This window comes from Balearica regulorum, chromosome 1 (assembly GCF_011004875.1).
Source record: "Balearica regulorum gibbericeps isolate bBalReg1 chromosome 1, bBalReg1.pri, whole genome shotgun sequence".
Lineage (NCBI taxonomy): Eukaryota > Metazoa > Chordata > Aves > Gruiformes > Gruidae > Balearica > Balearica regulorum.
The window spans coordinates 79,974,859-79,990,148 of record NC_046184.1 but is presented as its reverse complement, the minus strand read 5'-3'; the positions used below and the strand labels follow the sequence as shown (position 1 = coordinate 79,990,148).

At 39.8% G+C, this 15,290-nt stretch overlaps 1 protein-coding gene across 5 annotated transcripts in view; it reads right to left on the bottom strand.

Annotated features, from left to right (window-relative positions):
• Positions 1 to 15,290, bottom strand: part of BORCS5 (BLOC-1 related complex subunit 5) — a 78,118-nt gene that overhangs the window by 18,164 nt on the left and 44,664 nt on the right. For all 5 annotated transcript variants that reach the window (XR_012836725.1, XM_075760924.1, XM_075760949.1 and 2 more), the window contains one exon: positions 7,865 to 8,022. Coding sequence is in view for 1 of the 5 variants with exons in the window: in XM_075760924.1 (XP_075617039.1) it covers positions 7,865 to 8,022 (158 nt within the window). In the remaining 4 variants the exon portion in view is untranslated. The remainder of the gene's footprint in view (positions 1 to 7,864; positions 8,023 to 15,290) is intronic.

The window sequence follows — 15,290 nt, the reverse complement described above, 5'->3', positions numbered from 1 at the left end:
AATGAAAGCCTGTAAAGTAACTTTTCCTGTATCAATGCAATCCAGCAGAGAGGGAGAAGACCATTTTCAACCTACATTAACCCTAGACTTATTTAGAAGGAGAAATTGTATCATTTTCGGTGTTCATTTGACTAAGCCAAACAGGTAAAGCTTTTCCAGTTTTCTCCCAGAGGTTCTCCACTCCCCAGGCATCCTCATAGCCCTTCTGTTGTACTATGAACTTGCCTTCCTTGAACATAAGGAGAGCTGCGCACGGTGTGTCAGACTAGATCACCTCACAGCCTTGTGCAATACAATCAATCTGCTCCTTTTTCTCATGGGAATACCTTGCGTGATACAGCCCAGGCTGATACTTTCTTCATATCTCACATCTCCTTCATGCCCAAATTCAATATCAAGTTCGCTGACTCTAGAATGGACTTCAATACTTCTTATTCCTATTTGAAGATCTACAATGTTTTGGGGTGGGGTAGGTGTTTTGTTGTTTGGGGTTTTTTCCACCTGGGAAAACAAGGCTAGAATAAGAAACCTAATTTCCTAGGTTTAACAGGCTGTGAGAAGAAACTGAATTCTGTTCCTCCTGGTACGTGATAATCATAAACTCCATGCACTAATTCCGATGAAAGCATTAATACAAGGCTTAGCATACTAGACTTCCAATCTTCTGTGCCAGTCTCTTAAGCACCTAAGTTCTATAATAATACAAGCTTTTCTGACTGCTAGATGCTTGTTTAAGTTTAATTTTATACTCTTTCTTGGAAATTTAGTGGTGGAAAGGATTCCAGTTTAGATCTTTTCCCAAAAGGCCATAAGAAACCAAAGCACAAGAGAAGGTAACATGCTGGAACTGATTTCACACATATATTATAAGAGGGAGGGACTGGTCCTTTTTATGACACCAAATGAAGCAGTGCATGTTAACAGATTTCAGGCTGTCACAAGTGCAACCAATCTTTCCTCTTCCTTAATAACTGCTAGATCACTTCATAAAGTTCACATACAACACAGCACTGGCCATCTGCCTCAGGCATCCACAGCAAGCAGCTCATTCCATGTATTAAAGCAACAATTGTGAAGTTTTTTCAAAAGCAGTTTCCCATTTTGATGCTGGCTGGTTAAGGCATCACCCCACCACTTAAGAATTCAAGCTACTTGCACATCAGGCTGGAGAAAAACAAGAAAGATCAACTAGAGGACATGAAGGTAGTTTCTAGCTTAACAACCCTGCACATTTATTTGTGCATGATGGTGCCTGTTAAGATTCCAGTCTTTATAAGTAACACTTCATCACAGAAGAGAGGAGAAACAAAGACCCTGAAAGATTGCCACAGTCCTCATCAGTCTCATAATTCCAAGATGCCAAAGACTATATTTAAGGTACTGATTTCTTGACAGAACACTATGTTCCCTAGCTTTTCGAAAAAGCATGGCAGTGTGGCATTACAACCCTTGAAAATACAAGTGGCATTTCAACCCAGGTTCTTCCCCATTTCAGACACATTACAGCTCAAGGAATACTCAGGTCTCCTTCCCAGGATCTGGGGCATTGCTAATTTAAGTCTGTGAATCAAAAGGCTCAATTTTGCTTGAATGTTAACATGATCTCATCTAGAAAGTCTTTATATGTTGTGTCAAAACTGAACACATCATGTTCACCATTGACAGGCTGCATTTAACAGGCTTGCTTTTGATCCTCTGAGCCCTTCATTTAGTGGGATGAAAAGTAACTAATGGTCTGATCCGTATGAGCACGTGGACCTTGAAGCAAAGGCCTTGAAGTCAAAGAAGCACTTTGGACTTAGTGAGACCATTCCTATTTTGCTGGCCTAATTCAATTTAGTTAGAAGGTGTGTCATTCTCAACGCATGTCTGCTGAAAACAGGTTTCACAAACAGTTTTGGAAACTCAACTCTGATACCACTTACAGGGAAACCATATCTAATGGTTTATCTAATGGAGGAATGGCAACAAACACCTCACTCAGCAGAGTACTAAAACAAAAAAAAAACAAAGACCAAACAAAAAAACCACCTCCACAAAGACTCCCCCATCATTTGGGTCCATTCTCTTCTGAAGGGCCAGTGGTCAACTGTGACTGGAACACGGGATGAATCCCAGACACTCCAAATCTTTCTGCTCAGAGAGGGACGGAGCTAAGAAGAGGGACTGGTGCATCGCCCAGTAGAAACTATGTGTGCTTGCAGTAGGTACGCACCCCGAGTTTAATTAATGCCTTGGTTAGTGGGATCTTGCACTGCATCAACCCAGTCCCCAGCCAGGCAATGCCCTTCCGAAGTTTCTGGCCCAGCATTCATTCATTCCTGGTGATGGAACAGCTTCCCGCACTGAGACAGCTTCTCCCTTTATCACCACCTTCAACGCACCTTGTCCTTTAATTTCCAGCAGGGAATGTCAAACCTTTCCAAGCTCTCCCTACCACTGCCAGCCCTCTCACCTCTAACGAGAGGGGTTCAAAGCCATGGGCCCTGCCTGTAACAAACCCATCCTTCCCTCAGGCTGGAACAAAACCATGTTGATGGATCTCTGCAGGCAGCATTCCCCAGCACATTTTGCTACTAGGTGACAGGTGTGTCTGACAAAACAAATGCTCAATGTCACAGAAACAACATAGCTGCAACAACAGTCGAAAAGCCACAAGGCATTCACAAAAAATAAACCGAAATTCCTAAATCCCCAAATTACTGAGCATGTTTTACTTCATACACGTGGTGACATGAATGGCTGAATCACAATTTATGAGTTTTAAATGCATGGGATAAGCTAAAATGTGCTTGTACATAATGCTTGTATTTAAAGGGCTTTACTTGTTGGGTCTGTCAAATGCACTAGACTTGTTGCTTATATAAAATAATGATTTTACTCCTATTGTAATTTTAAATGGATGAAATGTATTGGGAGACATGATGTGGCGTATGTGTGGCTTCAAAAATTATTTACTTGCCAAATATTAAGGGATGTCTTTCTGGACATCTTAGCTATATACTAAAGAAGCCCATTACAATTACTTTTTGCAGCAAGTTGATAAAAGTAAAAAAAAAATAAAAAATCCATATGCATTCTGGAATATTTCTTCAAAATAATGAGCCATTCCCACAGAGGAATTTACAGGTATGAAACAAGCCATACACTAATTTCCTATATGGCAACCAATTAGTGATATTAATGCCTGCCTGGGCAACAGTTGTTTAACTATTCCACCATCACATTTTCTAAAAATCTAAAAGTAATGTTTATTATTTGAAAAGTTGTTAGTTTTTTCCTGTAGGCATGTATCAGCTTAGACCGAGAAATTTTAGTTTCATTTTGTATTGTAAAAAGTGTTCTGTTTTCACAATTATTGTCAGTCTGGGTTGCCTATGGCAATAAAAGCTACTGATACACTGCACTGATATTTGGGTTTAGGGCAAAGTGTAAGAGCCCTCCTAATAATCCACTTCATACATTTCAAGAACAGTTAATCTAGGAACCACATTTGCCTTTAAGGGTACATAGGATACTTTGAGTAGAGCAACCCCTTTGCCAACATTGGAAGTCTAATAAGAAATGCTGAAGACCTTTTCGTTCAAACCTTCTTTGAAAGGAACTTAGCTGGCTTTCAGCTTCGCTTTTGCTTTCATAGAAAGAAGCTAGGCTTAAATTTTCAAACGAGACTAGTGATTTTTGCATACTCAGCTTCAGTTATCTTGAAGGACGTGATTTTCAAGAGCTTAGCATCTACTGCATGAAAAATAATCTCTTTTTAAGACATTGAAACTAGACAATTTTGGAGGCACACAAAATGATGGGCCCTTTCTGAAAAAAACATAGCTCTGCTCCCCAGCCTTTACCTATCCTACTTGTTTCCCATTCCCTGTTTTTCACCATCCCCTTCCCAATGATTTTCCAAATTCTCTCCCTGCCACCCAAAAGAGGCATCCTCCAGTGGTACGGACTTCATGTAAAGTAGCCCTCCTTCCTGCTTCATTTGATTCTTTCCCCTCTTATATTCATACTTAAGTGCTGGTCAACATTTGCTTTTAAATTAACCTTGGCAGAAACCTTCCATTTTACAGATAGCAAAACTGAGGCAGATGCTCCCAGCAAAGAGAGCACACCCAGCTCTCATAAACCCAATGGCAGCTGGAGCTACTAAAAACTTTGAATTATTTATATTGCAGACTTACAGCACTGTCATGGCAGAGACGGATGGGGGATGCAGCAAGTTAAGACCTCCTGTTTACAGCTAGGACCCTAAACCCACTGCAAAAACAAAGGCAGAACGCTGCAGTTGAGCTCTTTTGTTCTCATGCAAATATAAACTAAAGAGGTTTTTTTTTTGTTTTTTTTTTAATACACAACACCCAAGAATAGGCAGACCAAGATTGTTTTATCCCTACTTAGCAAGTCATGGTTTACCTCTCTGATTTTTAGCCTGAAGTATCACATTCTCCATAAGGCATGTTGTCAACTCTGTCCCCATTATGAAACGTGCCATGGCAAAAGCTCCAAGGTGCAGGTAAGATCAGTTTAACCTGTCACCTAGCTACAATTCCCTTTATTAACTTCACATTCTATAACACGTTATCTACTGGGTTTTAAAAATGCACCTTTTTCCTAGCTTACAGATATAACAAGCTCACGTGGGTCCAACATACCATTAGTAGACAAACTAGATCCCGTTCCCAGACCCATCTGAACAGAATGGCCCCAGAAGTCAATAATGTGGTGATTCATCCAATAAGCTAAAAATTTTCATCCTACAAAATACCAAAGAGTAGACAGATTACTCAGAAAATGCTGCACATGAGGTTTTTTTCTTGAAAACTGTCAAATTTTGTGAGATGCCATAACCCTGGATTAACATATACATAAATCCCAAATTGCTGTTCTGTTGTTTTTCAAACTGATAAGGAGAAAAAATTAAAAGGAATCCTAAATATTTCAGTGGCCCTGGAATTAATGCAGTATTGCAACAGATGGTGAGTCAGCTGCCAAAATTAATATGAAACTTAATATTTAATGCATAGTGGTTATTTTTCCCTAAAAAGATGCAAGCACATCCTTTTTTTTTGGCAGTGAAGACAAAGTCCATTGTGATAAAAATCAATCCCTTCCAAAACCAACAGTTTGGGTACAAGTAAGTGTAACTGCTGAAGAGGTGCTTGAGTCAACTACCTTAAATCACATCTTCAATTCTTTCCCATTCAAGGAAACGCTTGGGTAAATGGGTATTTCTTCTTGAGAGAGAACAGTCACAGCAACCTGGAAGTCACACAGGTTCTGTATTTAGGAGCAGATACGGATCCAGCCAATACGCTGCAAAGAAATTCTGGCTGAACTGAGAAATGGGATGGAGAGCAAAGCTAGACTGCTTTGGTCCCCAAAGTAAGGGAATGCACAGACGGATCTCCTTGGATCTGCAGTAACTACTGTCATGCAATGGTTTTGTCTTCCTTAGCTTATTCTCTTTCCGATAAGAACTATTTTAATTCAGATTGTGTGTCGATTTACAAACCACCATAGTCAACTTTGAGTTATCGAGGACCAATAAATTTACAACAGTACTTTTAAGTTTTGCCAGAAACCAGGAAACTTTTTTTCTGGCCACCCAGACAATGAGCAAAAGATATTTGCCCTGGGACATTTTGTCAAGGAAAGACTAAAAAAAAAAAATCCTGTCTGCAGGCAGTATGGCTGTAGCATACCATACAGTAGGACTATTACTACACTGAGTACAGTCAGTGACAGTCTGAAAAGCAAACATACCTCAGACAGATGGCAGGCATTGGGGACTGAATCTCACCAACATTTTGTAGGAAAGTTAAAAGCATCAATCACTTGCTAAGTCTGTTATCAGAAGAAAAACACTTCAGTGCTTACAGTGTGAGAGGAAAAGGGAAATACTAACTACTAAAATGAGGATGGAAAGAATTTACTTCGAACTCATGCACACGTTATCCTTTTCACAATACACTTCATTTTTACTCCTTAGCAAGGGTCAAAGCTTTGTGTACACAGCAAAACTAAATCATTGCTGACAAATGGGTGCAGCCAAACGTGATTTCCTTTGTCTACACTTGTAACGAGAGACATACCCTGCTCTAGTTCAGCTGTACCCCTCGTTGTCAGCAACTGTCAACAGTGGTTCAATTTAGTGCACCAAGGAGAGCCCAAACAATTTGGAAAGAATGATTTAAGCTGAGTGGGTCCCACCCGGCTCCTCCAGAACACACACGCAGAACAGCCAATGCAAGAAAAACATTTTAAAATTATTAGGAAAATGAACAGTAAAACCCCACCAGATCTGGCAGAAGGATTGCAAGCATCTGAAGTTACTTAAGTGTTTTGACCAAAAAAACCCCAACTGACTTGTAAGTTGCCCAAGTTAGAGTCACCCATTTCTCCTTCACTTTGTCAGAGAGGAGCCTGTGATAAAGTCAGTCAGTGACAATATCAATATCACCACTGTATTTATTTTACATGGAAAAAAATTGTAAGCCTTATGAACTAGAAGACGACATCGCCACTGCTAATTTGAACGACAGTCTGCCACTTGCCCTATAGAAGGCAAATCCAACTAGTGCAGACTGCACTGGTAGAGTCTACCATGACTTTAAATCATGTCAATATTCCCTCTCACACTTTAACAGCCAAAAGAATTACAATCTGCTTGGATTAATGCAGTACGCTGTCATTAGGCTGGCAATTAAATCCCATTTCTGAGATTGTGTGATCTGAGTCACCAACATCTGCAAATATCTTTACATCTTGTGTAATAGCTGGCCTCAGATCTTGATACACCGAAGTAAAAAGGCCTTTTTAATGGCTCCCACGTTATTTTGGACTTACAACTTCATGATGACAGCAGCTTCTCAAAACAGCCCATAAATCAAATTTATTATCCAGTTTGTCATGTGGGATTTTCTTAACTCTAAGCCAATACAGCAACAACAAATCAAGGTCATTGTTTATATTTCATGAATAAAAATTAACCACCTGTTCAAAAATTTTTCTTTTGACATTGAAAGGTATTTGGTCTCGCAGACTTTTGATGTATGCAGCCAGTTCTTCTACACTGAGAATATGTAAGAAAACACGCTCAAATAGCATCTCCTCTCAGGCCAATCTGTCTTGACTTTAAAAAAACAAAAAATAAATTTGTCAGCCATCCTACTGCTTCTAACATCAGTAGTTACACACATGAGAAAGACAATCCAAATGCAGGATGCTTGGTCCAGGAATTAATTTCTTCCCCAACAGTATCATTGAATATTTAAGCAGATTGGTGATTTTCAAATGGCGGTTTAGTGGTAAAAACAACAACACAGGAAGATCTTTTTTGGCAGCCATATGCATCAGAGAAGAGACAGCATGTTATGGGCTTTGAAAACAGTCTAGCTCTACAAATCCATTGAAGAAAGAAAGAAAGACTACCTTCTCCAACCAAAGAAGATGGTATGATAACCATTTCTTTCCTTAAATTAGAGCTTAACCATGATGCATAATAAAATGTTAAGCATACAGATCTAAATAAGGTATGTTACCTTTAAAAATTCCAGTCATCCTTTATTTCTTCACAAGTTACTTGCAATACTTGCCATACCAGAGGAACACCCACTGTTTACAGCCAGGAATCACATAGCATAACCAATAAACACATCACTTAACAGTAACCACAATCAAAGCCAGGAAATTTTGCTTGAAGTGCACATTCACAAAGTTTCTCTACAGGATTTACTTTGAAGCGGACTGCTGCAAGTGACCCAAAGCCACCTGCAGCAAGCACCTGCATTCATAGCACAAGATGGGCACGCCGCTGCCCCGAGCCCTACCCCACCAGAAGCAGGCACGCCGCCAGCAGTACCTCCTTGATCCGCTTCACGAGCGCATTCTGATCAAAGGCAACCGCTTCTGCACACTGGTGAAGATGATCTTGGTACCGGAGACACAGCTGCAGCACCTGCTGGGGATCCAGCTTTTCCAGTTTGGTGTTGGTCGGAGAGGTCTGCCCACTGAGGAGTCCTACAAGGCAAGGGAAGGACCAGAGTTAATCTGACTGTTCATAGAACTGGTTCAACTGCAAGCCAAGAGGCAAAAGAACAAACCCAGAAGAAAAGCATTATAAGGGGTAATTAAAAACTAATTCAGGATCTTAGACTACTGAATGGACTTTAGCAATGTTATAGCGCAGTGAAGTCTAAAAGTGGGAATGGCATGGATTGAAGATTTATGGATGTTTAGGATTTATAGCAGTGCAAAGAACAGTTTGCCATACAGCTTAGCCCTCCCCGACAGAACTTAAACATAATGCACATGAGCTTGGTTTTCAGAGATATGCTGCATAAAGTGAGTCGTAGAATCACAGAATGGTTTGCGTTGGAAGGGACCTTTAAAGGTCATCTAATTCCAACGGCCCCGCTATGAGCAGGGACACCCTCCACTAGACCAGGTTGCTCAAACCACCAACAATCCTGAACTCTGAAAAATTAACCCCCTTCCTCATTTATGCATACCAGAAGGGGAAAGAGTTGAGATCTGCATTTCTGTACCGGCATGGGACTCAAAACTATTTTCTGGTTTTGACAGTGTGATTCTAGTGAGCTCTAAAATCATTACAAATTCACATGTCCCCCAAAACAAAACTGAATAGAAAATGATCCACCTAAGTTAAATTATTAGGGATGAAATGTCCATGTTTTGCCTATCTTGGCTTTTTTAAAGCTTCAGAACCCTTTCATCTTTTAAGATTTTTCTTTGAATCTCAAAGACTAGCAATATACTTTTTTTTTTTTTTTTTTTTTTTTTTTTTTTAGAGAATTAAGATCCTTACCTACTCACTTTTTCACAAAAAGCTCACCAAAAAAAGGTATTAGGCTTAAAATTGGGACACTGGTAATATCCAGAGAGGCAAAATTGTCCAGAGAAATTTCTTCTGACCATTGTTTGTTGCCTATATAGCGCAATTTGAGAACTTTGCTGAGCTCAAGCATACGTGTGCCATACTGACCACTTTCCCTTAAAGCTGCTGGAAAAAATGATGCTACACTCTAAGGCCATCCTTTTTCTTGCCATTTACTTCAATTTCATTTTCCTTCAGCATTAGCACAACTTTTTTCTTGTTGGGACACCATCTGTGACAAACAGCACATACACACAATCTGCCTTTCCCAAAACATCCATCAAGCTATGTAAACCGTATTCAGTGACTGCACGCATGTGCCCTTTGGGGCTCTCAGTTTACAGACAGGAAAAGACATTAAAACAGCAAATGTAAGTAAGTATTGCACTAAGCAATTAAAAAGTAATAAATGCCAGTTATTTGGATTGGAAAAGTTCTTCTAAGAATGTACCTCAGTGGGAAATGGAAACTATTTTGCATGGCCCTCGTGCCTATTGGAAGCTACAAATGGTGACATCAAGTTAGTGCCAAAACACAAGAACAAGATAGAAAACAAGATGTAAGTCAGAAGTATGTTACAAATTTGAAAAAGTTAAACCTCTTCGAAAACATTTGCAGAGAAAAATGAAAACAAAACTAGGACAGCAACTTCATCAGATATGATTAAGTAGATTTACTTTTCATCAACACTCAGCATTTTATTCTTTTGGGATGCTCTCAATTACCCTTTGTACAAAACTTTTTCTTTCCTCATCTTAAGACAAAAAAAAAAAAAAAAAAAAAGAGAGATAATTTTGTTTTACTGACTTGTTGCCCACTACAATTGCGCTGCCTGAGTCAAGAGGTCAGGAGAGGAAAAGACACTTCACCATTTATTCTCAAACCCCTGTATTAGCAATAGTAAAATTCTTTTTTATGTTTTAGAAAGAATCATCTCAAACAAAATCTTAGGTCCAGCAATATCAGTTACGAATCTTTCAAGACTACTTTCAGCTGAAGTGCAAAACTTTAACGGGACCAAATGCACTGAAGGAAATAAGACTTTTTTATATGTGCACATTATATGTTCTAGTGCTGCCTTAGTCTGCTAATTCTGATCTTCTATAAAATTATCTTGTCAAGATAAATGTTCAAATAATGTTGTCAACTTTTAATATGTTCAATGTTCACATAGGGATGAAGAGTTCACCACATACCTGAGGCAGTTATCCTGTTTCTGCACCGATCAAATACATGATGCTATCAACCAACTAATTTTCTTTTATTACTAATCTCTCACCAACTTCAAGAGGAGGAAGAAAATTAGACTCTAAGAGATTTAATTAACATGAAGCGTGTATTTTGGCCAACTTACACTGTTTATGAGAATTTTGAAGTGGAATAGACCAAGGACTGTAAAATGAGCCATAAAGGAACATGCTACTCAAACTTGTGTTATGTACTTACAACCTTGTACAGGTTACATAATGCTAAAAACAAAATTAATAAACTGTAAGGATCCTCTATCCAGAAAAGCACAAGCTCAAGCGAAGGGAGACGTTAACCGTTCAGCTGGAATTCCTTCATAAGAAGGCAGAGGTGGAAATACAATCCAGTACAAATGTTTGGATTAGCGATAAAAAAAAAACAGCATATGCTGCTTAAAGACAGAGGGTGGTAGTGATGCAGTAAGGAGAAGCCAAAGGAATTAGCTTCTCCCAAGACCTTTGGGCTCATGCTGACAATACCAGAGAACAATTTAGCTTAGAGTTTCAACTTGCAAGAAAGGAAGGAGTAGGCAACAGCATGAAAAAGGCCATGCAGCCTTCTACCTGGCAGAAATTCACATTGCCAAAAAGTCAATCCACCATTTTTCATGGTTCACGGTAACTACTTACCTATGCTATAAATATTAACATTTTATTAACACTGACATCCCCCTCTACTCTGCTCTGGTGAGACCCCACCTGGAGTACTGCGTCCAGCTCTGGGGTCCCCAGCACAGGAAAGACATGGACCGGTTGGAGTAGGTCTAGAGGAGGGACACAAAAATGGTCAGAGGGCTGGAGCACCTCTCCTATGAGGAAAGGCTGAGAGAGTTGGGGTTGTTCAGCCTGGAGAAGAGAAGGGTCTGAGGAGACCTTATAGCAGCCTTCCAGTACCTGAAGGGAGCCTACAGGAAAGCTGGAGAGGGACTGTTTACAAGGGCATCTAGTGACAGGACAAGGGGTAATGGGTTTAAGCTGAAGAAGGGTCAATTTAGATTAGATATTAGGAAGAAATTCTTTACTGTGAGAGTGGTGAGGCACTGGACCAGGTTGCCCAGAGAAGTTCTGGCTGCCCCCTCCCTAGAAGTGTTCAAGGCCAGGTTGGATGGAGCTTTGGGCAACCTGGTCTAGTGGAGGGTGTCCCTGCCCATGACAGGGGGGTGGAACTAGATGACCTTTGAGGTTCCTTCCAACCCAAACCATTCAATGATTCTATGCTTTTATTAATTCACTGCATTTTATTTTTTAGCCAGTCAGTAGCTTTACTCCAAAAGAGCAGATGGCAACAATAAGTCATCTTAAAACGTCCTGGAAGAGAGACTGCAACCACTCAAGATTTCAGAGACATTTTACCAGGGGACCATGGGGGTTAGGAACCAAGAGATGCAGAGCTGGAAAGGATCCCCTGCCCCGTGCCACCAAACCCAGATCTCTTCCCTTCCTCCTCTCCCCAGCAGCAGGCAGTGAACTCAAACAGGTTTAACGCAGTATCTCTTCCACGAGCTCCACACTCAAGAGACAGCAGCACACTTCCCTATACCCATGAAAAACTTGAGACCCAAAGGAAAAACCCTGAACCAAAAGTGAGACACAGAAAATGGTAAGGAGTTAAAGACAGTGTTGCTGGTGTCCTTTGTTCCTATACTAACAGAAAGTTGAGGAGATATCTAAAAACCTCCAGCAATTCAGCACTGAGAAAGCTTCATTTTTACAGCAGAGAGATGGCCAACACTGCAAACTTCCAGGTATTATTAAACAACTCTCCTCTTGAAAAATCACTTCTTCCTTCCTAAAGCCTTGTCCCACACTTTGAACTCTCCACTGAACAGGGCCATCCCTCAGTGACGGGTCTACATGCAGTTTCTTAAGAGGATATGAGATCATATCTGTTGCAACAAAATATTTATTAGGTCAGTTTTACAACTGCCAAAAGGGGGAAAGACACAGAGGTTGCTGAGTGGTTCAGACTTGCTCTCAAAACAGCTAAACTTGAACCCGTTCACCAGCATATCTCAGAGCAACTAACCGGTGAGCAGTTATCTCGTCCCTAAAAGGTGTTCCTGTGATTTCATCTGTGTGATTATTACTCCTCGTCCCTCAAGAACGTGGTTCTGCTCTTAAATGGGAAGCAAACAGTATCCAAAGTTTTAATTCCTTATTAAATTGAATACTTATTTTTCAAGCTGTTGGTTCTCTTCCAAAGAGGAACGTACACCAGGAAGCATTTTCACACTGTTGGAAGCCTAGAGAAGTTGACTGTTTGGCACACGAGCGACGCAATATACCCCAGCACGATAAGGAAAGGCAGCATAGAGGATGTTGTTGCTTAGGGAAAACAAAAATGGGGAAATGGTAGAAGGACTACTGCAGAGCTTTAGTGCATGGACCAAAAACGCTTTGGCAACTGTCAAACACGCAGTCTTGGCTATCAAATTACACTGTAAAACAAGTAAGACGACAGATCACATTATGCGCCTGCCACGATAAGATCAGTAAACAGCATGCCCTTGAAGGTGATCAACAGCAATTGGGACAAAGAAGTCACATTTCAGCTTCTAAATGGTGCTTTGCTAAAAAACAAGCAAATACACCAAGCATGTCATGCAGAGAGAAATACTATATATCACTACAAGGCTAGCTGACCCACAGACTTCACAAATCTGTTATTGTTTCCATATTCCTTGGCAAAGCAGAGGCATGTTAAAATCATTTTCCTCCTACTTAGTCATCTCCTTGCTGGTTCCAGGTCAATGTACACTTCCAACAAATCACATCCTACTGAGCAGAAGAAAGCTGTTAGTTTAAAAGCAATTTTATGACTAGAAATGAAGTTCTTGAAAAAATGCTTTACACACTATATTGATTCTATGTACATATAGAACATAGCTAACCACAGTTATGTTCTGCTGCTTTAACGGACAATCCTAACAACTTGAGCGCTTTCCAACCTGAAAAGTATTCATATTTCTTTTTGACTTCTGTATTTCCACTTGTCAATCCCCTTTTCAACCAATAACAGCAGACATTACAAAAATAAAACCAATAGGTCCACAGTTGTTAATTTATTATTACAGACAGCAAAGCACATGATGCTGTGGTCTTGTTACTAATTTTAAGGCCAGAAAGGGTTGCTGTCGTCAGCTAACCAATCTTTCTGTGGAATATAAGAAAGGACTTTAAAAGTAACTCCTTATTTAATCAGGCCAGAAGTCTACCTTGCCCAGAACACTGCTTCAAACATTTGACAACAGTGGACATTTAGAAAACATCATCTTTATCAGTTCTTCTTCCTCTTCCACAACCTCCCTGCCTCCAAAAGTCATTAATAAAAATTTCAGGCACAAAATACTGTGCTCGGTGAAGCTATGGTACTTGAATTTCACTAATCCTTTTTGGAAAGTATGTATTTATCTCCTCAATATCCTGTGGCAATAAGAAAGATGCTTATTTATGCACAGCATGAAGAAAACTCTTTTCACTTGCTTTACACTTGCTAGTCTGCAGCTGTTGTGCCGTGACATAACAGAAATCTATAGAACAAGGTGTACTTTCTCCCATCATCTTTCCAAGCTCAAGAACCCTACTGATCAGTCTCTTCTCCCACAGAAGACTTGATTTCTCTGATTACCTCTGTAACACCTTCGAATACCTCTAACCTGAGGCCTGACTTCCCTCTTTAAAAGTCAAGTCAATTCTTCTACAATGTATCATGGTTACACCTCTAACATTGCAGTTGCTTCTGTAATTGCTACCCCTTTGCTGGACCCACTAATCAGCAAAATCCTTTTTAAGAGCATGCATTGCAGTGTATTGCACATGTCATCACTTCTTCTCCCAAGAGTAAGGCTAAATGAAGCAACAGACTACACACCATGATTAGCATGTCAACTTTACAGAGGCATTTCCAGTTCTGGTAGCTGCTTCTGGAGGTTTATTACTGTGTACATTACCATTTTTTCTAAAACCTCTTCTGTGAGCACTTCTGATTCACCCTTATAGGGAAGGATGTACTTCTTTTGTAGCAAATGCTGATTAAATGAATTGATTTTGCTTTTCTGAAATTCTTCTCTGAAGACAATCCCACAGACTCTTCATCAAGCTTCTGGAGAATCTAAAAAGCTTTTATTAAGTATATGCTAGTAGAATTTCTGCTGTGGTCTCCTGATGATTTCCTATTTAACCTGCCAGTTTGTTGTGATCTTTTACTCTCCAAACGCAGGTTTATTTTTATCTTTTGTTATGTGGATATCTTTTTGCCTACAGCTCCCTTCACACTGCTTTAACTATGCTGTTTTTCCCTCTCCCACCCTTCAAAATCACCTGTGCTGCCTGCAACTTACCTTAGTTCAGCTGTTCCCAACTCCTCCTCTTAATACCCGCATTTTTTTAATGAAACTCCTCTTCATAAATTTAATCCAAGACAGCTCTTCTATTCCTCCTTGAATTTGAGTAGACTATGGTTACTATTAATATAATAGCATTAAGTAATTTCATTTACTCTCATTAAGAGAGCATTACTTTAGCTTAAAAAGCACTAGTGTTTTTCAACTCTCCAGAAATTTTCCTGTGTTCCAAGAGTATTTAAAAACGATCATCCCTACAACTTGCCTCAGCAAGTTTTTCTAAAGCTCTTGGGTAGAAGCTACCCAGTCTGGCCAGCTTCTTAAATAAAGTCTGGCCTTAGTGGCCACACGTTAACTATTACGGTCACCTTTCTTGTTGCTATTTGCATGGGGAGATTGTTTTGCCAGTACCTTCAGGCATCTCAAGTACCAAAAAAAAGAACCACACAAGAAACAGATGAAATTACATCCCTAAAGACCAAGTCTTCTTTCTTGACTGCTACTGCTTGGACGAGTTTGGAGACAGGAACTTGGTATTAGCTGAGATAGAGAGCTTATTTCCTGATATTCTCCATGCAGGAGGACTGTAATATGACCTACAGAAAAGAAATAATTGCACATGTGTGTGCAGCAGAATAAAAGGCATTAAAATACTTCCAATCAGATAAAGTAATCAGATTTACAGGGCTCTTATTGACTAAATGCTTTGAATTTTAATTGTGTACTTCCTCTCTCATTCTTGAATACTAAGAGAAAACTACATTTTCAGCAAAGTCTGAAGAGTCACTACAGCCTTGTTTT